The sequence below is a fragment of the Tursiops truncatus genome, chromosome 1 (assembly GCF_011762595.2).
Source record: "Tursiops truncatus isolate mTurTru1 chromosome 1, mTurTru1.mat.Y, whole genome shotgun sequence".
Lineage (NCBI taxonomy): Eukaryota > Metazoa > Chordata > Mammalia > Artiodactyla > Delphinidae > Tursiops > Tursiops truncatus.
In genome coordinates this window covers 88,470,314-88,495,952 of record NC_047034.1, presented here as the reverse complement: position 1 = coordinate 88,495,952, position 25,639 = coordinate 88,470,314, and the positions used below count along the sequence as shown (strand labels likewise).

The window sequence follows — 25,639 nt, the reverse complement described above, 5'->3', positions numbered from 1 at the left end:
CGGTCAACACAAGTTTGCTTTTTTAACAGCTGGGAACGCCGAATTGTGACACAGCCTCAAGAACTGAGGCTGCCTTGTTCAGACTTTCACACGGGTCCCTCTGTTCCTTTCATAGAGCCCTCTTTTTCTTAAACATCCCACAAATGCCGCTGGGGGACTCATTCTCCGGGCTGGAACCAAGCCTTCAGGACAGGCGGCACTTGCTTGGGCTTCCCATCTTTTAAAATGCTCTCCGCCAGACTCCGTCTGAAGGACGCTTTCTGGACGATATTTATCGCCCACCCTTCAGCGTCTGAAGAAGAAACAGGAGGGCAGGAAAGCAACTTCAACTTGGTGGTTGAGGACAGACGCCGGGGCAGCGGAGGGACTAAGAACCCCAAGGTTCCCCTAAGGCCGACACGCAGTCCCCAGCCCACCCCAGACGGCGGAGGCAGAGCGCCGATGGCCCCGCCCCGCCTCGCCTCCCGCGCTGGCCATTGGCGTGTCCGAAAGACGCGGGGCGTTGTCGGTTTGAATGGGAGCGCCTGGAGCTGTGGGGCGCAGGCGCAGAGGAGGGGCGCGGCAGCGGGCGGGCGACGCTGCGGGACCACAGTGTGGCGGCCGACTGGCCGGGAGGCGAGGAGAGCCCCGAGTTCTGACCCACGTGACCTGTGGGGGCGGGGGAGGGGTGTTGCTTGCCGGCTTCCCGCGGTGCCTCTGCCTGGGGACCCGCCGGGGGAAGGGCCGCGGCCACACGCCAGTAGCCCGGGTGGCCCCTGCTGCAGCTTCGCGTCGTGCGCCGCGCTCCCCAGACTCGCCGGCCCCCGCGAGGTGAGTTCGGAGGGGAGTTTGTGGGCGCCCCGCGGAGGGAGGTGACAGGGAGGGGGCGTGTGGGGGGGGGGCGGGCTCCTTTGTTCGGGGCGGGAGGGGGCCGGGGTGGTCGCGGGGGCGGTCTCGAGAAACCTGAAGCTCGGGGTGAGCAGCAGCCCGCTCCAGGTCGAGCAGTCGGGTGCTTTCAGGTTGGAGATTTAAAAAGAAGAGTACATTCTAAGAGCTTCATTCCCTAGTTTTTTTAAAACTAAAAAGTACAGTAGGATACAACGACTTCTTACGTATTCGGAGTGTGACAGACATTAAAAACCCGAAACCCTGTGGAATTAAATCCGAGGCGGGTCGCGTTCACTTGTCGTCGTGAGTTTGTTGTCTAAAGCGGGCAGGCTTTTTCAGACACCTGCGTTTACCACATTGACATTCATGGACTTCGGGGAAACCAACCTGTCGACTTACCGTAGAAATTGATAGTTGCTGCAAAAAGTTTTAGTAAGCAGAGAATGTCAAGAAAGCGCTTTCCTGAAAATCTATAGAATATCTGCGAATACTAAAAAGTGGAAAACCTATAATTTCCTTGTATTGATGGTAACCAGTTAGCTCATTTTACCTGGTATAATTTGAACTCTTAAAGAAAACGAGTAAGGATGGAAATTCTATTTGACTTAATGCATAATTTAACCCTCCCGTGGAGTTGAACGAAGTAGATTCTTGGCTTTCCTTTCGGTCGGCTTGTATTGGAGTCGCTGGTGGCGTGTGTGGGAAGCTGAATTTTCAAGCTGCCACTTTAGAAGGGTGCACGGAAGATTTCTGACTTGATAATCACCAGTGTGATCATCTCTGATAAATACTACTTTTGCTTGGCTTGTCATTATTCAAGAAGCAGCTTTGGCTGATTGTTTAGAAGTCAGTAAGCAGCATTAAAAAGGGGCAGATCGCTGTTGCTTGACCTGTGTGTGTGTGAGTGTGTGTAGGTGGGGACTCGGGAGGAGGAACAGTCTCATACCTACTCTTCTTTACACCCTACCATGGATTCCTTCTGGCAAGCTCTTTCTCAGGCCATTATTTATAATATTAGGAGTGGAGCAGATACAGAGTAAAGAGTTGTGTGTTATTGTTTTAGAGGCATTCCCTCCAAATCCTCTTTGGCTAGATAAGCTGTTTAGTTGTATTTCCTTCTGTTATTAAATCAGACATGCAGTGTTACAAATATTATATTTTAATATAAATCTCAGACTTGGTACTAGGCTAATTGAAACAAAGATAGGTTATAGTAGTTCTTTAAATGGCATTGTTCTTAAGCATAAAATGTTTCTAAGATTTACCTAAAAGATAAAAATTCTGTAATTACTTCTCTGGAATTTTAAAATTGAAAACCTGACATAGATTTAGACTAGTGTTCTAAATCTATTCTAATAGACGTTATTTTTTATAATAACAATGGCAATTATCAGTATTACTACTCTATTGAGTACTTTTAAGTACCAGAGCCAGGCACTGAGGTGCTTTTTATAAATCATATCTCTAATCATCATGACACATGTTGGATAAGTATCATTACGCCAAACCAACACTGAGAGTTTAACTAGCTCGAGATCGTATAACTAATAAGTCACCGTGCTGAGATTCAAACCATGGCCTGGTCCCAAAGCACATGCTGTATTGCTTCTGTGTTTGTTTAAATCTCCTCCAGGTCTCTGGATTCCATTTGTAGAGACATAATCCTACTTTTAAGATGCCTGTATGTGCTCTGTTTTGCTGTGAACTGTGCAGAAATATTTCAGCCCTTCTTTTAGGACAGCTATTTTCCTTCCAATGCTTTATAAGTCACATAACATTTTCAGTGTCCTTTTAATCGTCTTTATAAAAACAGTAAAAATATAAGAGTAAGACTTTCCTGAGTTATTTACGTGACTATGAATATACTCTTTACTTTGGAGCAGAAATGTATTAAAGTCTGGTTTTCTCACTACCATAGGATTCTTTGCCGCTTCATAGTTCTTATCTTCTTCCCAGGCAAGAAATCAAAAAAATTTGTTGGACATCAATTATGTGCAAAGCAATTTGCTTGGTGTTGTGAGATAGCGGAGAGAAAGCTTCCTTTTCAATAATAGTTTCTGGAGTTTTTGCAGTAACTTCCTTCTGTCCTGCTCTGTCTATTGCTGCCAGTTTATCTTCCTAACACAGATCCAGCTTTGCTATTCCTTTGTTGAAAAAATTACAAGGTTTCTCGTCATATAAATACAAGGACAAATACTCCTTCAGCCACGTACATATTCAGTGTCCCTCACAATTTAGTACCTTCTTAGACTTCTCTTTTACTACTGCTAACCCAGTGTGCTCATCCTGGGACACTTTATCTGCAATCCCACCTCCTTACTTTTGCTTGAGCATTCCCCATGACTGGAACACCTTTTCTGGATTTGCCTAATAAGGTTTACCCATCCTTCAAGGTGCAATGCCGATTTCCTTGCTTTCAAAAAGCTTTCCCTAGTCCTTTTTACTTAGAATTATTCTTCCCATATCATCTCATAATGTCACTGAATTGAACAGAAACATTTTTACACTTAATTGTGATAACTTTCAGAAGGAGAAAACAGTTATATTTTCCTATGAAGAATTCTGAATTCAAACTCTCTAAGGATTCTTTTTAGGCATTTATAATCATTTTGCATCTGGGATTTATTTCTCCTTAAAAATGTGTTTGAAACCAATTTTGCCATTTCATAGTTCTTCGTTAAGAGAACTGATTTATTGTCATTTACTAACTCAAGAACAATGCTCAGGAAAAGGGACCACTTCTTTTCTCCTTCACTATTTCGTTCTTCATACATATATTAATTGATTTAAGCTGATGGCTGACCATCATTGGTAGTAATAAAGGGCTTTTGGTCATATTTTCTGGTGACTTGGTGACGAGTTTTGCTCAAAGTAGTGTTCTCCCCATTGTTTACTAATAAGTATTTCTCTTTTTTCTTTCTGACATAGTAATGTCCTCATAAGATAATGTTTATTTTGCATTTACTTCTTTGAGCTCCTATTAATTGCATCATGTTTGTCCGATAATTTATTTATTAACAAAAGATTACAGTTTGGAAAGGGCAAAGATTAATGTATATATTTAGGTTTGGTTTTTGTCTTTTTTTTTTAAGAAATTGGGTTTAGTGTGAATCATTAGTGTTTTTGGATTGCATTTTCTTGTGATCACCTGGCCTTATAACCTGAGTAGTCATTTGGAATGTACTGAAAATGTAATTGGGGTTGATTGAATTTTTAAAAAATTATCATTGTGTCTTCTATAACCTTGATATTAAAATACTGCTATGTGTCCAATTTTATGTGTTTACAGTAATGAACTAAAAATCATTTATGTGTCTAGTTGAAACTCTTCCAAAAGGTTATTAATTTTACTAATGGATTAAAAGTACAATATATTTTAAATTGTTTAATAGGAGGGAAAATTTACATTATTTGTAGACTGTGGGCTTCAGTTTGAGGAAAAATAAAACCAAGTAATAGGGAGAAAAATACTAATTTTATTCTAATGAACATATATAAGACTCTTCTCCTTTAGTTGGACATACTTATATTCTTAAATATAAATAAGTAATTTTGTTGAAATAGGATTTTTGATTCATTAACTGCTTTGCAGGGAAAAAAGGTAACCAAGATTAGAGCTGTTGCATAAAAGAATCTTCCTTTTGTTCTTGAAATTTTTAAGCAACTGTTTCATCCTCCATTAAATTATTGTAATCACTAAGGACTGTAATTTCAGAACAGCAGTTTTAATGATTAGCGTAGTCACTGGCATAATTCAGATTGGCTCCATGTTAATCTAAAAATAGATCCCCTTTCTAGTTTACCATCCCCTTCCCCAGGAAAATATTCAGTATTCAACTTCTTTCTGATTTATCACGGACTGCCAAACCTTAAGACACTAAGAGGCTGCCTGTGCAGTAATGATTATATTTGTAGTGCTTCATGTAGAGATGGTTGGAAACTACTGTTGAACTACAAACTTTCAGCCTATCTCATAAGTAGACTCATACACTTGGTCCTTTCTCACCGTTAAACAACAATGCTAAGATGAAGACTTGAAATATTCAAATCCCTTTCTTCTAGGTTACATTTTGTTTTAGTATTTATCTAATTTGAAATTTCATATATGGTCTTTATTAGTGTTTTGGTTATCCAGAGAACATATTCTTTGAAGTCCTTTTAGCTTTATGTGATGGATAAAAATATAAATGCTCTTCACCAAAAAAGGAAGTTTATATATAGTTGTTTAGAATGGTGAGCTTTTAGGTGTAAACCTTGGAAAAAATGAAAAGGAATTCTTATTTTATATTACTAAAATTATTTTTGGATTATACAGCTTTGAAATAGTTGCATTCATTGTTTTACCTTTTTAATGTCCACAGCTCTAGACCTGAATTTCTTGTTTTCTCATCTGCCAAGAATAAATATGAGAGTTTAAAATCAATAGTGCTTTTACTTTGCATGTATTTGCTGTTTTTCCGAATGACCCATGAGGATTAATTTCAAATATACATGGGAACCCTTCTGACTGGTGATGTGCCTTTAAGATATAGATTTACTTGGAATCTAGAACCATTATTCTAATCTATTCATTGAATTTATTCTATTTATTTAGCTGATCAGTAGTCACAGTTTATTAGAAAGTTTTTATAATGAAATATGTATTTATTTAACAGTTACACTGTTAGTTACACTTGTTTTTTAACCTAACTTGGCCTAACATCTTACAGACTTATATTTATTGTTGCAGACTTAAAGGTTAGCAATAAATTGAGATGTAACCTTAATTGGAGCACATACTTTAGGGTTATATATTTGCTAAAGGAAAACTTTACTGATACAGTTTTTATAGCATACTCTGTGGCAAATTCCCATTTCTCCAGAATGATTAGAGAATAGAATCATCTGCTTTACTATGTACCATGATTGTTTATTAATTTCAGATTGTGTAAAGTAATTTACATTTGATATATACAATTATCAGTTAACACTAAAACTATGTCCAACACTATAGATAGCTATAGATAGATACACACATGCCTATAATCTTGAGTTCACAGTATTATGTGACAGTTTGATTATATTATTGGTTTAGAGATTTAGTATGTTGAGTGAAGAATCAGACCTTTTATGCATTGCTTTATTTTTTTTTCTCCCATCGCAATTTCTCCTTAATTTTGCCACTGACTCATCACAGTTTTTAACATTTGAATCTCATGGGTACTTTAAAATTTTTTAGTTTTAAAGATGTGAAAAATTAAGAAATATTAGTCACTCATTCTACTTTCCCCCTCCCCCATCCTTCCCCATTTATCAAATTTTATCTGATATCAAAATTTCTCAAGTTATCTTTTTGTTTCTTTCAGCTATTATTTGTGAACCTAGCACTTTACCAAGTACAAGTTTGAAACAAATAGTCCATTTTTTTTTTCCCTCTCGAAGTATCACTCTTGCAATCCAATTTGTCAGTTACTGTGCCTATTGCTACTGTTCCACCTGTCCTCAAAATTGGAAGTCTTGTAAGCTCTCTGTCTCTGCTTGACCTTTGCCTCTCACCTAACCAGTGGGCATTGTTTTCATTTTTCTGTAGGTACTCTTAGCTAGATTACTTAAGTACCCAGTCGTTCTTGATCCTAACTTCCCTTGCTTTAGGCACTAATTTCCCACATCAGTCGTATATTCTAATGTCAAAATAATTTTTCTTGCCTTTGATTGGCTCCTCAACACCTGCTACACTAAAATCAATCTCTGAACTCTGTTGGACTTTGCTTACTACACCCTTTGCTTTTCTTACACTCTTCATCTCCTTCTATGTAAACTTCCTGCTTTTACCTTCCTACTCCTGATTTTACATGTATCGTTCCTTATACCTGCCACCTTGTTTGCACTGTAGCTTCCAGATAGAATGTAATTAGGAATACATGTTTAGATTAGGTGACAAGCCATATTTAGACCATCTACAAATAAATTAGTGTCTGCTTACTGATACATAATTTGACAGAAAATAACCAGTTTACCTAGGGTAGTTACCTGAGTTTATTTTATAAGTGGATGTTTTGGCCTCCTACTTTGCTACCCCCATTAGTACTATGATGTGTATTTGTTACTAGAACCTTTACCCTGAATTCTAATGTGAAAGAACTTTATTTTAAATGTGTTCTTCATTCTTCCTCAGTATTTATCCCAGTTCCAATTTATAAAGAGCTCCTGTATCTGATTTGAAACATTACAGCTGAAGGGATTTGGAGAATTTGAGTATTGTACCTTAGAGGGAATTATTAGGATAAGAGGAGTTTAAAGAATTTAGATTATCAATCCTGGAGGCAAGAAAAGTAAGATATTTATTATCTGATGGGTGTTACCACTTTATAGAGACACTTAAATGAAAGAATCAGACCAAAAGTTATTGGCATTTAAGTTGCAGTCAGGAGTAGATAGTTTAGATTAATTGAAAGAAGGACAAAAGATATACAGCTGACTCTTGAACAATGTGGAGGTTAGGGGCGCTGACCCCCTGGGCAGTGGGAAATCCACGAAAAATTTTACAGTTGGCCCCCCATATCCATGGTTCCACATATGCAGTTTCAACCATGTGGATTGTGTAGTACTGTAGTATCTATTGAAAAAATTCCCCGTTTAAGTGGACCTTTGGAATTCAAACCCATTCAAGGGTCAACTGTAATTATAACTGTCTATCCCTTATTTTTCACAGTCACCTAGTTTGAAGATACTTTACTGCTAATCGAGTAAAGTATCGATGGAAAATATGGAAAATGGAAAATAATTATTGCTTTCTCTTTATCTGTGGTTAGACCAAAAGATGCTGTGAGCTAACAATTTTGTTAGCAGTGAGGTTTTTGGAGCATTGTTTGTTAAAACCTGGGAGGTGCTATTAAGGGCATATGTGTTTCTTGAAAATTATTAGTTGTAAGTCTTAATGGAGGTTGAAAGTTAAACTTGATAGCTTCTTAATATTCTTTCAAACCTATAATTTCCATTCCATTTCCTGGTCCTGTCATTAAATTTTATTATGTTAATTATTTTAAAATATTAAAAATAATTTAATATTTGTTGTAAATTTTATCAGTGTTATCTAGTAATATGTAAACTATATGTTAAATATGAAGTGGGTTTGTTAGCTCCATGTGGAGCATTAATGAACACATTAGTAAATTAGTTAGAGAGTTTTTGCAACATGAATCATTGAATCAAGAATTGCTTGTTTGGGACTTCCCTGGTGGCACAGTGGTTAAGAATCCACCTGCCAATGCAGGGGACACAGGTTCGATTCCTGGTCCGGGAAGATCCCACATGCCACAGAGCAACTAAGCCCATGCATCACTGAGTCTGCCCTCTAGAGCCCACAAGCCATAACTGTTGAGCCCACATGCTGCAACTACTGAAGCCCACGTGCCTAGAGCCTGTGCTTTACAGCAAGAGAAGTCCCTGAAATGAGAAGCCTGCGCACCACAACGAAGAGTAGCCCCCACTCTCTGCAACTAGAGAAAGCCTGCACGCAGCAACGAAGACCCAGTGACGAAGACCCAACACAGCGAAAAATAAATACATTTATTAAAAAAGAAAAGAAATGCTACCTAATTGTTATGGAGATTGAAATTTAAGAGTGACTTTTGCGGGGGGGGGGGATACTCTTCCTTTGAAGATAGTAAAGCCATATTATAAATTGTCTTTGGTAAAATGGTGAATTGTATTCTCTGTTTTCTTGCTTATTTAAAAAAATTTTTTAGTGGTTCTATATGCAGTCTTAATCAAGTAAGGTATTTTGCAGCTCCATTTATGTACATTTGTTAATTAAATGCTTACATTTTAATAAGTATGAAGTTAACATTTTTTTAATGATTGGTGAATTTGGGGATTTCACTATGATCTCATGGCTGGAAAAATATTTCAGTTAAATTATAATTTAACTTAATTCTAAGTTAAGTTAATTCTAATACCTCACCTTCTGCCCTGTAGTATAAATAACAACCTAGACCTCAAAGTGGTAGTGGAAGACAGTTTAATTGACAGTGTAGCTGTTGTGTAATTTAGATGCACTTTGGAGCTATTGCTATGAATATCTACACTAATTCCCTTAATGTTTTTTATTAAGGTAAAAAGGTACAGTGGAATTCTGAACAAAAGGAAAAGAGAAGATTTGTTGGATTAATAACTGCTACCTACCTTTTCATCTTTTCTTAAGACACTGCTTCCTTTGTTGGCCAAGAGAGAGGATAAGAGGAATGATATTTTGTATTTCTTATGTGCCAAACTGGTATTAATATGAAAACCTCATTTCCTCTAGGAAGCTTGTCAGTGTTCCCAAGGCTAATCCTTTCCACCTTCCTCCTCCTGCTCTGTTCCATACTAACCTCTCTCTAACTATACTTAATTAACAAAGCAGCAGGAGTGTATTATCTAGAGTCTAATTTATGTTATAGCTGAAATACTTAAAAGGATGTGGAAGAGGAATTAGGCTCTATTGGATGGCATCGGAAGGGAGAAATGGGTAGAAATGGAAAGATTGCTCAAAGTATGGAACAACTGTCTAAAAGGACTATTCAAAATTAGGATTAGCTGCCTTGTAACCTTTCTGGGAGTGTTGTAGTTGTAGTAATATGTTGGACTAACTGACCTATGAGGTTGTTTATAATGCTGGATTCCAGGAATGAATGAATGAATGAATGAATAAATAAATTTTATTTATATAAGCACATATATCTTAATTTTACCTTATTTGTCTCTTTTAACTGTTACCTTAAAGATTATAGTTTACTTTCCTCTTTGATTCCATTGTTGACCCATTGGTTTTTTAGTAGCATGTGTTTAGTCTCCATGTAATCTTTTTCTTCTCATTTCCTTTTCTGTGGTTGATTTCTAATTTCATGCCATTGTGGTCAGAAAAGATGCTTGAGATAATTTCTATACTCTTAAATTTGTTGAGGGTTTTTTTTGTGCCCACTATGTGGTCACTCCTAGAGTATGTTCCATGTGCACTTGAAAAGAATGTGTATTCAAGTTTTTTTGGATGTAATATCCTGAAATTATCAATTAAGTCTAACTGTGCTGTTGTATCATTGAGTATCTCTGTTGCCTTATTGATTCTCTGTCTGGAAGATCTGTCTGTTGATGTGAGTGGGGTGTTAAAGTCTCCTACTATTATTGTATTCCTATCGATTTCTCCCTTTATGTCTGTTAGTATTTGCTTTATGTATTTGGGTGCTCCTATATTAGGTGCATATATGTTGACAAGTGTAAAATCCTCTTCTTGTATTGATCTTTTATCATTATATAGAGTCCTTCTTTATCTTTCTTTATGGCCTTTGTTTTAAAGTCTATTTTGTCTGATGTAAGTATTGCGACCCCCACTTTCTTGTTATTTCCATTTGCATGAAATATCTTTTCCATTCCCTCACTTTCAATCTATAAGTGTCCTTTGCCCTAAAGTGGGTCTCTTGTAGGCAGCACATTGTACACTCTTGTTTTTTTAATCCAGTCTGCCACTCTGTGTCTTTTGATTGGAGCATTTAGTCCATTGACATTTAAGGTAATTATTGATAGATATGTATTTATTGCCATTTTAAACCTTGTTTTCCTGTTGATTTTATATTTCTTCTTTGTCCCTTTATTTTTCTTTTTCCTTTTGTGTTTTGGTGATTTTCTTTTGTATTATACTTATGTTCACTTCTTTTTGGTTTTTGTGAAGCTGTTGTATGTTTTTGATTTGTGGTTACCCTGTTTTTCAAGTATGTTAACCCCTTCCTATATCTACTTGCCTTAGACTGGTAGTCATATAGGCTCAAACACATTCTAGGGGAAAAAAAATCTACATTTTCTTACTCTCCTCCCCCACATTTTATGATTTTGATGTCCTCTTTCACATCTTCATGTTCATCCTTTTGCTGCTCATTGTGGTTATCATCACTTTCACAGAAAATTTTTTGATTTTTTTTTTTTTAATCTGTGTACTGGCTTATTTAAGTGATTTATTTTCCAATTGTGATTTTCTCTTTCCTATAGATTCTTACTTCTTTTCTATTTAGAGAAGACCTTTTAATATTGCCTTTAGTTTAGGTTTAGTATTGCTGTATTCTTTTATTTTTGCTTGTCTGAGAAGTTCTTTATCTCTCCTTCTATTCTAAATGATAATCTTGTTGGGTAGAGTATCCTAGGTTGCAGATTTTTCCCTTTTAGGACTTTAAATATATCTTGCCACTCCCTTCTGGCCTGCAGTGCTTCTGTGGAGAAATTAGCTGATAGCCTTATGGGGGTTCCTTTGTAATTAACTGTTTATCTCTGCTGCCTTTAGAATCCTCTCTTTATTCTTAACTTTTGCAATTTTTATTATAATATGTCTTGGTGTAGGTCTATTTGGGTTTATCTTGCTTGGAACCCTCTGTGCTCCCTGTAACTGGATATCTGTTTCCTTCTTTAGGTTTGGAAAGTTTTTTTTTTTTTAAATGTTGGGGGTAGGAGTTTTAGTAATGTATTTATTTATTTTTGCTGTGTTGGGTCTTCGTTTCTGTGTGAGGGCTTTCCCTAGTTGTGGCAAGCGGGGGCCACTCTTCATTGCGGTGCGCGGGTCTCTCACTATTGCGGCCTCTCTTGCTGCGGAGCACAGGCTCCAGACGTGCAGGCTCAGTAGTTGTGGCTCCCGGGCCCAGTTGCCCCGCAGCATGTGGGATCCTCCCAGACCAGGGCTTGAACCCGTGTTCCCTGCATTAGCAGGCAGACTCTCAACCACTGCGCCACCAGGGAAGCCCTAGGTTTGGAAAGTTTTCAACCGTAGTTTCTTCAAATACATTTTCAATCTTCTTTTCTCTTTCTTCCTCTTCTGGCATCCCTATTAATGTGTAGGTTGGCATGCTTTATATTATCCCATAGGTCTCTCATATTGCTTTCTTTTTTTTTTTTTCATTTGACTTTCTGTCTGCTGTCCTGATTGGGTGATTTCCATTATTTTATCTTCCAGGTCACTTATTCATTCTTCTGCATCATTCAATCTACTCTTCATTGCTTTTAGCTTAGTTTTCATCTCTGCAAATGAGTTTTCTAATTTTTCTTGGTTCTTCTTTATAGTTTCTAGTTCCGTTTTACAATACTCTGCATTTCTGTTGATAGCCTTTCTTAATTCCTTCAGTATTTTCATTAGCTCCATTTCGAAATTGATGTCTGTTAGACTGAAGAGGTCTGCTTCATTTTCTTTCAGGGGAATGCTCTTGGTCTTTTAACTGGGAGTGGTTCCTCTGCTTCTTCATTTTGCTTATATTTCTCTTACTCTGTGAGTTTAGGAGAAAGAGGTACCTACTGCAGTCTCGAAGGGCTGTTTATACGTGGGGTTGTCTCTGTGTTGCTTGTGTGCATTTAATATATTTGGTGCGCGGGCTGTTTTAGTATGGATGTCTGTCGCCTCTTTCCTCAGCATGTGCTGGTTGTCATCCCGTTGATAGAGGGTGTGCCCATGCGGTGGCAGATGCCCTGTCCTGGGGTCCTTGGTGGTGGCGGTGGCGGCTCAGGCATGCCCCTGGAGCACGCGATGGCAGCGGAGGCGGCTTGCAACCACTCTTGGAGTTCGGGCAGGCAGTCGTGGGGACCTGTGACCACTCGTGGGGTCCGGGAGGGCAGCAGGGGGGTCCCACAACCACTTCTGTAGAGGTTATAGTTTATATATGATGGTCTGTTGTTTCTCTGTGGTATATCTGGATATTGATTCATTTTGATTTGTCCTGCTTAGGACTTAGTGTGCTTCTTCAATCTGCTAATTAATGCCTGTCTTTGATTCTGAAAAACTCTCAGTGTTTATCACTGAAGATTTTGCCTTTGCTCCTTTTTCTATTTTTCTTTTTGATACTCTAGTTAGACCTCTGTTAGAGCCTTTCATTTTTGTCTTCCTTTTCTCTGAACTGCTCTTTAGTATTTTTAGTATTTTTCATCTCTATCTATTTGTGTATGTCTGGGTAAACTCTGCAGATATTCTTCTAGTACATCTCTTTAGTTTATCTGCTGTCTTGTTTAACCAGTAATTTGAGTTACTAGTTTCAATGTACATAGCAAAACTTTTAATAGTAGCAAAACAAAATCTGAAAAACTACAAGCCAAATGCCCAGCAAAAGCAGAATGAAAAATACATTTGGTATACAATGGAATGTGATACAGCAATAAAACATGCAGATTGTAGCTATGTACAACAACAAGCGAGGTGAATCTCAGAAACATAATGTTGAACAAAACCATACAAAACTAAACAATATATAATTTAAACCTATACAGACAGTTGTGGCAAAGTTATAAAGAGAAGCAAGGAAATAATGAACACAATTCAGTTTAGAGATCACCTTAGATGGGTTAGGTTGCGGCACCCGGGAGACTTCAAAGGCATTGCTAATGTTCTTTATCTTAAAGTGGGTGCTATTGTGTCATTCTACCATACACATATTTCCTAAATTTCTTTTGTACTTACTCAGTGAAAACATTTAAAAATCCTCAAAGATTTTAAATAGGATGTGCATTGAGAACAAATGAATATCAGTGTAATATTATTATCAGCACAAACATCTTCTTTGAAGAAATATGTTTACAGAGTTTAGAATTGACTTGTTCAAATGAATTACTGAAATTTCATTTTACTTGTTAATAGCAGTTTTTAAAATCTTGAAGTATCATAATTTTAAGATACTAATATCATACATATTCTTCTATGTTTGTAATAGAAAATATTACATAAAATTATTTATTTCAAACCAATTTAAAAAATTAAAGTACAGGTCTCAAATAAATATCATATACTCACATCCTTATTTAGAAGCCCTCTGACAATTAAGCCCTCTGCTGTTTTTCTCCCGTAATTGACATGACAACAGTCTGTGAAGTTACCTGTGTGATTATATACAGCTTGGAAGTACATTAGGTTATTCTTTGCAAATACGACTTCAAGCAAAACATCTTGTATTCCTTTTGCAGAAATGTTGCTGAAGTGCTGCTGAAAGGGCCAGAGACACAAGGATTTGGGACACATTTTGAACCTTTAAGCTGTCTGACATTGACCTCCTTTCATTATTAATAAAGAAGAAGCAGGAGCTTAGGATGTATTAACATCAACTCATTAATATACTAACCGGACAATGTTCTGCAACAACTCTACATTGTAGAACTGGATTGGTACAAAATAATATAATTTCTTATTATACCCAGCTTATAATATGACTCGATGGAGGAAAATCTGATAAGCATGAGGGAAGACCATTCTTTTCATGTTCGTTACAGGTAAGACTACTGCTTTCTTAGCGGGTAATTTTTAATACTTATTTAAACGTGTATTTAACTCTGATCATTTCAAATTTAAATTTGAAAGTACTAAAAATATACTAGCCATAGTTAGAATCTCCTTTAAGCAGTGTTTTCTTTTTGTTGTGGTTGTTACAAGTTTTTATATCCTTTCTATAGGAAAATGGTAGTAGAGACCAATTATTTACTATAGTTTATTAATGTTCTGAGGAAGAGTTTATGAATAGTTACTTTAAACTTTGTTGCTCTTTATATAATGCAAATATAAAAATGAAATATTTCTGAATCTCTGAGGGCAGAGGATGGATTTTGTAGTGTGGTTGGCTGAATGACCTGATTTTTCTGTTAAAATTTTTAGTGATCTTTTATAAATGAGTTTTAAAAAATGGGTATTAATGTTGGAATGGGTGGGTACTTTCTAAACATGATAAACTAATAGTTTAATATTTAGTGGTAAAACTGGGGGCTTCCCTGGTGGCACAGTGGTTAAGAATCCACCTGCCAATGCAGGGGACATGGATTCAAGCCCTGGTCTGGGAAGATCCCACATGCCGTGGAGCAACTAAGCCCGTGCGCCACAACTACTGAGCCTGTGCGCCACAACTACTGAGCCTGTGCGCCACAACTACTGAGCCTGTGTGCCACAACCACTGAAGCCTGCACACCTAGAGCCCATGCCTCACAACAAGAGAAGCCATTGCAGTGAGAAGCCCGTGCACTGCAACGAAGAGTAGCCCCTGCTTGCCGCAACTAGAGAAAGCCCGTGAGCAACAATGAAGACCCAACGTGGCCAGAAAAAAAAAAATTAGTGGTAAAATATTAATGACATTTCTGATACATTTAGGAAGAAAGCAAGAATATCTGCATCATCATTATTTAACATTTATTTTGGAAGTTCTGGTCATTGTACTAAACTAAAATAAAGACAAACAAATATTAGAATGGAAGACAGTTGTTAGTAAGGTGATTAGACATGAATAGATTCCTTATCAAAACTATTATAAGTTAAATATTGAATAATATATAAAAACGTCAGAACTTATGGCTTTGAATAGTATTCAAATCCCTAATGAGTGAAGATGTTTGATACCAAATTTTGGATGTCTTAACACATGCATAGGAAATAGTGAGGAGATTTACTGTCCTTTGCTTTGGAGCAGATGGTCCATGTTAGGGCATGGTGCCAAGGAAGTTTATATAGGTAAGCTGAGAGCATTTCTATTAAAAATTTAAAATTTTCAAATAAAAGAAAATGGAAGACATTCACCATAATTAAAATCAGCTTTTAATAGAAATGCTCTCGCTCTACCCTGTGGGGCATAGTTCCAGGAACCTCTGTATCCACTGTGAAGTCTTGCCAGTTTTACCTCCTAAATGTTGCTCAGATTTATCCATGCATCTGGATCCTCCCCACCACCGCTACAGTTCAGTGTAGCAGTGAACTAAATCGTCTTCCCTCCAGACTCCCTGCCTTCTCCATTCTCTCCTCTTGGAATCTGTCTTTTAAATTTGCCTCTAGAGGGCTCTGTCTATAAACATGCAACCTGTGCTTTAATCCGTTTGGTGGCTCCTAGTCACCTGTAGGGCAGAGCCACACTTAATATAGTACAAAGGAGCTTCCATTGCCTGGCCTCTACCTATTCCTTCACCCTTACTTCCTTCCAGTCCTCACCTTGCACTTTGAGCTCTGGTTCCCTGTGCATGACTCAGTGCCTTTGCTCATGCTACACCCTATGACTTGAATGCCCTTTCCACTTTCTTGGTTTAGCTAATTCTACTCAATATCTAAGATTCAGTTCAGAAATATGCTCCTCTTAGAAACAATTTCTAAACTCCATAGTTTGGCTATATGCCCTCACATATCGTGTGCATATCTCTTTCTTAGCACCAACTGTATTAAAATTCAGTGTATCTGTTTATATGTTTGTCTCTTCCTCCCTGCCACTCCCTTCTTTTCTTTCTTTTTTTTTTAATTTTTATTTTTTGGCTGCACCGTGTGCCATGTGAGATCTCAGTTCCCGTGACCATGGATAGAACCCGCGCCCCCTGCAGTGGAAGTGCAGAGTTTTAATCACTGGACCACCAGGGAAGTCCCCGCCACCGCTTCTTTGACCATTTAGCTCCCTTAGGGCAGCCATGATGCCTAGCCTGTGGTCTGGCTTGTAGTCCACATTTGATGGAATTGTCCATTGAACTTCACTGGACATAACCATCAGATGAACCTGGTAAGATGTTTATCTGTCTTGCTAAACGTTTTTAAGAGTGGTTTACTTCTTAATACTGTAACAATAATAGATAAGCAGGAGCGGATTGTACTTCTGCCTATAAGAAGGTCTTAGATTCATCCTTTTTTCATGATATAGCATAGGTCAAACATGGTTATACATTGATATAGGACTTCACCAAAAGAAATTTAAGACTCAACTGCTTGTAGTAAGACTATACCAAACAAATCTCTGGTTTCATCAGTGCTGTAAGATCAGCATTCTGTACACTGACTGGATTATTGTATAACTGCAGGTAATAGTTTGTATCCCTTGTGTTAGGAGTTATGGCCCAATATAGGTTATTTTTTTGCTGTGGAAAACACTTAGCATGTAAAGTTTTATCCATCTGGTTCTTTCATTGAGGAGGTCCTCATCTATCTCTGGAGGAGCTTCTGTGGCACAATAAGTTTGTAATTTTAAAGTGGAATAATTCTTCAGACACTAAGAAACCTCTTGAGAGATATCAGAATGCTTTATGAAATAGTTTACAACTTATTTGTGGAGGCAGAGAGAAATGGAAACTGATAGTAAAATGGGATTTGTTTCTAAACTTTTAAAAAGTGTGCAATTGATTTTAAATAACTATCGTTAATTTTTTTAGAAATGATAATAGTACTGTGATTATATATTTTTAAAATTTTATTTATTATTTATTTTTTGACTGCGTTGGGCCTTCGTTGCTGCACGCGGGCTTTCTGTAGTTGCGGCGAGTGGGGGCTACTCTTCGTTGCAGTGCCCGGGCTTCTCATTGCAGTGGCTTCTTGTTGCGAAGCACAGGCTCTAGACGCATGGGCTTCAGTAGTTGTGGCACGCAGGCTCAGTAGTTGTGGCTTGCGGGCTCTAGAGTGCAGGCTCAGTAGTTGTGGCACACGGGCTTAGTTTCTCTGTGGCATGTGGGATCTTCCCAGACCAGAGATTGAACCCATGTCCCCTGCATTGGCAAGCAGATTCCTAACCACTGTGCCACCATGGATTATAATTTTTGAAAATGGCTCCTTATCTTTTAGAGTTACATACTAAAATATTTACTAATGAAATTATATGCATTCTGGAATATACTTCAAAAGAATCTGAAGTTGTAGAGTGAGGGTGGAAGTAAAGATGAAATATATATTGATAATGTATCATATATTGGTAATTGTTGATGTAGAAAGATGGATGTATCAGGTTCATCATACTAGTTTCTCTAGTTTTATATTTCTTTGAGAAATGTCCTTTTTCATACTTGTTACTGTGAATAACAAACATTTCAGTACTTTAATGTGAAAATTAGATTATTGCACATAAGTTGTAAAGGAATACAGTTTTGGTGTTGAATTCTTCAATTTTGATAGATAAATATAGTTATTAATAATATTCTTTCTGAAGAATAGTTTGAGGTAATGTGGAGTGGTGGAAAGAACACTGGATTTGGAGACAAAGACAGGATTTCACTTCTCAGATTTGTCATTGTATGATCTTAAGCAGGTCACTGAGCATCAGTTTCCGCTTCTGTAATAATACCCATCTCAGAGCATCATTTTGAGAATTAAATTTGATATAATATATAGTTAGAATCACTTTAAAACTAAGTTACCAATCAAAATTTAAATTTAAATCAAGATGGTTTTGCACTTTCCCTTTTATAAAGTAAACTGGAATAATTAGATATATGTGGTAAATTGGATGGATGAAAATTGTTTATGGGGGCTAGGACTGGTAATGGAAAAGATCCACGCCCAAGTAGAACACATAGAAGGTGGAGCTAAGGGCTGTAATGAGAGAGTGGACTGCCACAGAAGACAGCACAATGGAGAAGGTGCAGGGCACTCTTGCTTTGATCTTAAGTCCTGAATCCCATCATTTATTCTTAATTAGTATGTAAGCCCTTAGAAGGGAGAGTCAGATTTGGACAAAATCGGTTATTAAATTCTTTTAAATGTTGTAGCGTCAAGATTTTAATCCTCTTTTGCTTTCATTGAATACTATAAACACAAGAAACCGAAAATAAGGAGGTAAAAAAACAAATCGAGTTGTAGAAGAAAAGTAAAAAATAATAAAATACAAAAATTAAAATAAATTGAAATGACGTGTTTGTGCAGAAGATGAGGAATTAAAGCTATAATGTTCAGTCTGTTAACAAAAATGAAAACATTTCAGTCAAGGATAGTAATATTGTCTTTATAGTTATTAGAAATGTACTTTTTTGATTATATAATTAAATAGGCCATTAGGAAGAATAAAAGAAACTTTGTATGTGGGATGTATTTTAATGGAGAGCTGTTTTCCTGGTTTGTCTTCTACTCTGGGTATGTTCTTTGTTTTCAACCCAACTGATAAACAAATGAAGTAATTCTATTCTCTCATAGAGACAGGATATGAAATTACTTTCTCTGTTACTATTTAATGATCTTTTAAAAAATTTATAAACCAACCTGCGTTGGCTGTTTTGCAATTAGGTATATTTGAGGTGTTGGAGATTTTGCCAGAATATTGACTTATTTTCCAATAAAATATACCACAGCCAAAATATATGTCAAAATAAACTCTAATAAGCTAGAGAGTTTTGAGCTTTATTTTGGGCATTCGTTACTGAAATGACTTTTCTAAGGTAGGTTCTCCTGTAGGGCAGTCTCACCTCATGCACTTTAAGGACAGCTGTGTAGCCAGCAGGGTTCCAGGTGGCTATCACTGTTTCCAGTGAGAATTATGTAAAGTACCTTTTTAAAAATTTGTAGCTCTTATGATACCATTCAGCCTTATAGCTAACTTTTGTTAGCGGCAACATTATTTGGATTGATGGTTTCATTGTAATGTTGTATAAGTTTAAGTCCAGAAGGTCAAATATTTGTGGTGAAGATATTTATTTGAAGAACATGCTTCTGTGTTTTATATGGATATACTGTTATTAACTTCCAGTTTTTACATATGAATAGTGCTGACAAAAAAATTAATCAATAGTTAATCTTAGAAAGAAAGGGAAAATTTTATTTGTGCCAACCTGACTGAGGATTATAACCTGGGAGACAGTCTTTCAGAAAGTTTTAAGGACTGTTCTGTCTTTGAGAGGTTAATACACAGTCATAAAAGTTTTTGAGACAAAGGGTTTTACATCAAAGTAACATGTTGACAGTTTACATAGTCCAGCAAGGTGAGTAGTGGATTATTGTGACCTTTACAGGATTGAGAAAGGAATGTTGTGTCTTTAATGAGTTACCTGCTGGCTCCAGGAGGAATTGCTTTTTTTTTTTTTTTGGCAAGATGGCATTCCTGTGTCTTCTAAGGGGATCTAGTTAATGTATAATGCAGGTGCACAATGCACACTAAAGGGGAGATGGTAATGGCTCAAATGGCAAAGAAAATTTTATGTTAATTTTTTTTGTCCTGCCTTAAAAATAATTTTGTTTCATCAATAGCCTTATCTCTGATTTCCTGGCCAGCAACCTAATCATCCTGAACTGATGGTTCTGGTGTGACTATTTCTCTACCTCTCCCTCGGTGAAATCATGTGCCATCATTAGTATTCCATTGTATGGTGGCATGTAATTTTTTTTAAACAATACTCTAGTGATGGGCATTTAAATTGTTGGTAGTTTTTTGCTGCTGTGACCATCCTTTTACATATATCCTTTTGAATTTGTGTACGTGTAGCTTTAAGATAAATTCCTAGCAGTGAAATTGCTCAATATATAATTTTTTTCCATAACTGGTATCATGCTTAAATTAAAATTTGTTAATAGAAAGAAAGCAATGTATTTTATATGTAAAAATATCTTTCCCAATTTTTTTCCCTATGATAATTCTTAGGAGTTCAGTGGTTTTAGTATTTAGACAAATAGAGGCAAGTAGTTCAGGTACTTTATCTAGTGAAAATAAAACCACATTTTTACATATTAATCTTTTGCTGACTCATTTCTCTTCACACATGCAATACACCAGTAACCTCATAAAACCTTAAACAAAAAAAATCTTTTTTTTTAACTCTTTCATCTTCAAAAATACAGTTCCAAATGGCAGTTGTCACTTGTGAAAGACAAAAATAGGCTTTTTAAATTTGAAATGACCTATAAAGAAAAATAAATACAGCAGTTTAAGGTTTCCAGTAAACTGATTTATATTTCCACGTGCTTTAGCTCTCCCCCCACCCCCGCCCCCTAGTCTAATGTTGAAGCAAAATGTTAAAAAGAGGTTAACTTGCGTTATTTTACTTTGACCCATAAAGTGAGGGTGAAGTCACTAATCTAACTGTGAACAAACAGTAGCCTTTGGCTAAATCACCTGAATTATTAGAAAAAGATACCTGGGTGTAAAACTTAAAAATTACCTGTCAGAGATGACTGCTTTCATCTGCTTATTCTGAGCCAGAAGTCTGCTCTGAACCTTTGTTAATTGGCTCTATTAATCTTAGTCCAGACTTTTCATTTAGCTTCACCTGGTTCATCTTCCACTTTTACAATTCCATTTTAATTTATGACTCTAAGGAAACTTGAAGTTTTATAGACTAAAAGACAGCACCTGAAGAAACATATTAATTGACCTGCTACTAAAAATACAAAGTGTAATCATATTTGAATGAGTTTAGGGTGAGTGGTGGTTTAACTCATTTCCTGTTAAAGCAGTGATACTCAACCTGCCTTGTACATTGGAATTACTTGGGGGCTTTTTTTTTTTTTTTTTTTTTTTTTGGGGTATGTGGGCCTGTCACTGCCGTGGCCTCTCCTGTTGTGGAGCACAGGCTCCGGACGCGCAGGCTCAGTGGCCATGGCTCACGGGCCCAGCGGCTCCGCGGCATGTGGGATCTCCCCGGACCGGGGCACGAACCCATGTCCCCTGCGTCGGCAGGCGGACCCCCAACCACTGTGCCACCAGGGAAGCCCACTTGGGGGCTTTTAAACAATACTGGGGACAGACCTCACGCCCAAGGGAGTGGGACCCAGCATGGAGTTTTAAAAAATGCTCCATGTGAGCTCTGCTGCTGTGCAGCCAGGATCAAGAACCACCACTCTGGTAGAGTTGCTCAAAGCCAATTGTAGTAAGGAATAATTTAGTGCTGCTCCAAAAATTAAAATGCTTGATGAGCTAAATCAGAGTCTTCCAAAGGATGGTGTTATACCACTGGTGGTACATAAGGTAATTTTACTCGCTTTTTTATTTTAATACTTCCGTATTTGTTTCGAGGTGCATTAGAAAATGAATGTAAGTATCACATCAAACTCACAGTTTTGTAGATACTGCTTTGGATGAAACTAGATTTTTTTTTTTCACGGCATGTGCCAATTTAAAGGAATTTGCCAAATTTTAGAAACACATTTAAGTGAATGATTATGTAGTACATAGACGTGGCAGAAATCATAAAAATGTTGAAGAAACACAATGGCAACTTTGGTGAAGGGCATCTACTAAAGGTTAGGATTAGAATCGGAAGTAATGGTGCTTTTTCTCCTAGATATATTTATAGTAACTTAATTTTTCTGGCTTTTAAAATTCAGTGACAGACTTTGAGAATTAGAATTTCTGCAGATCTTTAAATCATTGCTTCCTAACATAAAGTTTCTTAACACTTAGTTCTTTCATAGAAGTGTACCTTGTGCATCAAGATATTTTGCTCCTCTGCTTTTCTAAGGTATAGGTGATCCTATGGTGATAAGACGGGGAAGGGGGTGGTGGTGTGTGTGTGCTCGTGCACGTGCATGGACACGAGTATGAGATAGGGATGTGTGGTAGGAGGGGTTGATGGACAGGTTGAGTAGGTCACCTGCATACCTGGATAGAGAAGAATATTAGTTACAGGACTTCACCTCCCACAGGCACCCCTATTCTCCCCAGACTCTCAGAAAGTCTGTAAGTCTGCCACAGTTCAGAACAGTTTAGGAAAAACTACTAGATTCTCTCATTGGTAAAGTAGGTTGCTCTGGGTGAGGCAAGTAAAATGAGCTCTGTCGATGAAAAAATTAATCAGTGGATCTAAGAAAGAAATGGAAAATTTTATTTAAGCCAAATTGAAGATTGTAACCCGGGAACACCTCTCAGAAAACTCCGAGAATTGTTCTGCCTGTTTGAGTTATGTACGTTTTTGAGACAGAGGGCTGTACATTAGATGACTTATTATTGACATTTTACACAATCCAGATTTACACGTACTAAGCAAGTAATGGGTCAACAAAGCAAGTAGTGGGTCATGGGGTCATCGTGGCCCCTTAAAGATTAAGAAGGAAGGTTATCTCCTAAGGAGTTGTGACCCTTGATGAGATTAAGAAGGAATGTTGTCTCCTAAAGATGTCTGGTTAATGCAGATGTGCAATACACAATAAAGGGGAGGAAGGAGGCCAAATGGTCAAAGAAAAATTTTATGTTTAGATTTTTCTCATCTTGCCATAAAACACGAATTTTATTTCATCAGCTCCATATAGAGGTCTTTAGCTATCATATAAAAAAGACCTCTGTAGCTGAGAGACATTTGAATAGGCAAATAAGCTTTTGCTATAAATAATAGTTTCCTCTTTTATCAATAATGTATATATACTTCAATGATAGAGGCTGCTGTTGTAAGCAAGAGTAGCCACAGTCCACATTTAAATTATATTACTGGAAGTTAAAACACTGTGGTGCATTTGTAATGTAATCTTGTAAATGTCTGTCCTATATAATTTTATAGAATGGAAGCTTCTTGCCTAGAACTGGCGTTGGAAGGGGAGCGTCTGTGTAAATCAGGAGACTGCCGTGCTGGTGTGTCCTTCTTTGAAGCTGCAGTTCAAGTTGGAACTGAAGACCTAAAAACACTTAGCGCTATTTACAGCCAGCTGGGCAATGCTTATTTCTATTTGCATGATTATGCCAAAGCATTAGAATACCATCATCATGATTTAACTCTTGCAAGGTAATTAATTTTAGCTGAATTCTCCCTAGATTAACTGTCACTTGAAAACACATTTTCATTCAATTAAAAAAACTAACAATTCAGTACATTTAGTGAGTTCTAATTTATTAGCATTGAATTTTAAAACTAATCTTTAGGCTGAACACAGTTTAATTAAGTAAATGAATAGTAGTGAAATGATGCTAGAGTTTAATTAAATGAATGAAAACTAATTAAATTTAAATACAGAAATGTAAGTTTAAGATTTTTATTTAAAGAAGGTTTCAAGGCTAATGGGTCTTTCTTACCTTAAGCATGTCAACTGTTCTCTAGGGAAAACTGTATTCTGGCTGCTTTATATTTTAACACACCATTTGCTTTTTTTCTTTTTTTTTCACCCCAGGACTATTGGAGACCAATTGGGGGAAGCTAAAGCTAGTGGTAATCTGGGAAACACCTTAAAGGTTCTTGGGAATTTTGATGAAGCTGTAGTTTGTTGTCAGCGACACCTAGATATTTCCAGAGAGCTTAACGACAAGGTAATAAGGAAACATTAGATGGTAGGCCAAATGTTTTCATTGAAATTGCTTTGTGTTTTAATCCTATTTAATTATACTGTAGTTTATCTAAAAGTTAATACCAAAAAAAAAGTATTTGTAGAAAAATGGAAGAAAAAGAGAAACATAATGAAAAATTTTTAATAGATGAGAAAAAAGAAATAACGAGAGGTCCTTCTTTCATAGGTAGTCATGTGTTTGGTTCTGTATGGATGGCTAATGTAAACATTTCTTTCTCTTGACCGTAATGTCAAGGATCTCATGAATAAATATATGTGATAGCATTATAATACCTGGCCTCTGATTTCAAATTGTAAACTGCTGTTATCTTCATCTAGGTGGGAGAAGCAAGAGCACTTTACAATCTCGGAAATGTGTATCACGCCAAAGGGAAAAGTTTTGGCTGCCCTGGTCCTCAGGACGTAGGAGAATTTCCAGAAGAAGTAAGAAACGCTCTGCAGGCAGCCGTGGATTATTATGAGTGAGTAGCATCAGCAGTCATGTGGCCCACCCAAGCCAGTAGTAAGTTTTTAAGTTTGGCAAAGGTTTTAAAATCATAGACTAGTAAGTAAAATAAACCATCAAATCATTGCCAAAATGTTATAGTGTTGTATTAGAAGTAATCCCCTCCCTCCCCAGGAAAACTTTCATTTAAACTGCAGACCAGTGCCACTTAATGGCACAAACAAGAAGCATCAATAGTTAGTCTAAGTTATTTGGAGTAAACTTAGTCTTTTATCAGTAGAATTTCATAGAACTGTTTAGCTATAGGGGTTCTAAGTTTAACTCTGTCCTGGACTCTGGGCAGAAACCTACCTGAATGGTTGAGTAAAATGTTCCCAATTATTTCCTGTAATCACCCTCCAGCATAGCTATATCTTTTAAATGTGGCACATTATGGTTGTAAGCTTATTTAAATATTCTTTTCCTGATAAAGAGTTTAGATTTGTAAATAAAGTCAATAAATGTTTTTCTCAAACTCATTTTTTCACGACTTTTTATTATCACTTAGGGAAAACCTATCACTAGTGACTGCTTTGGGCGACCGAGCAGCCCAAGGACGTGCCTTTGGCAATCTTGGAAACACGCATTACCTCCTTGGCAACTTCAGGGATGCAGTTATAGCTCATGAGCAGGTATGATGCAAGGCTTTGGAGCCAGGTCGTTTTCTCCATCAGTGTTTTGAACAGTGATTAGATTATTCTTTAGTTTTATTATATAGTTACATCTAATTAAAATTTTCTGTTTCAGCGTCTCCTTATTGCAAAAGAATTTGGAGATAAAGCAGCTGAAAGAAGAGCATATAGCAACCTTGGAAATGCATATATATTTCTTGGTGAATTTGAAACAGCCTCTGAATACTATAGGTTAGTCTAATATTTCTGTAGATAAATGTAAAATGGGTAGTTATGCAATCCAAAGAATCATAGGCTTTGGGTTTAAACCTTTCTTGCTGCATACAAGCAGCAGAACCTTGGGCTTTCTAAGTCTCAGTCTTCTCATCTGTAATGGAAGATATCAATACTTGGCTTTTGGAATTGTTATGAGGATTGAATGAAAGAATATATTAAGCACTTATTTAGCACAGTACCTGGCACACGGTGCTCAATACATATCATTGTACCTAAGATTTAATAGCAGCAGTATGGCCCCTTTATATTTTTATTAGCTTTTATCTTTAAAACGAGATTCTAAACATTTAAAATCCTTTAAACCTGTTTAGCATGTATGGTGTGTATAGTTATATGCTCCCACACCACCACCACCAGTTACGGCTTTGCAGAGAGGCCACAAGAAAGCTTGGTAACAAATAGATGCCCTAGTTTCCTCCAGTGATGACTGAATTTCCC

General features: G+C 37.0%; 1 protein-coding gene across 3 annotated transcripts in view; it reads left to right on the top strand.

Annotated features, from left to right (window-relative positions):
- The first annotated feature begins 593 nt into the window (after positions 1-593).
- The window catches only part of GPSM2 (G protein signaling modulator 2), a 62,836-nt gene continuing 37,790 nt past the window's right edge, over positions 594-25,639 (top strand). Inside the window, exons 1-7 of one of the 3 annotated variants that reach the window (XM_019919694.2) lie at positions 594-810; positions 14,038-14,109; positions 23,032-23,253; positions 23,636-23,771; positions 24,128-24,270; positions 24,802-24,925; positions 25,041-25,156. In XM_019919694.2, coding sequence (XP_019775253.1) covers positions 14,054-14,109; positions 23,032-23,253; positions 23,636-23,771; positions 24,128-24,270; positions 24,802-24,925; positions 25,041-25,156 — 797 coding nt within the window. In that variant the 5' untranslated portion in view covers positions 594-810; positions 14,038-14,053. Of the gene's footprint in view, positions 811-13,806; positions 14,110-16,161; positions 16,356-23,031; positions 23,254-23,635; positions 23,772-24,127; positions 24,271-24,801; positions 24,926-25,040; positions 25,157-25,639 lie in introns of those variants that run through there. The other 2 variants (XM_019919692.2, XM_019919696.3) reach the window with 2 other exon arrangements.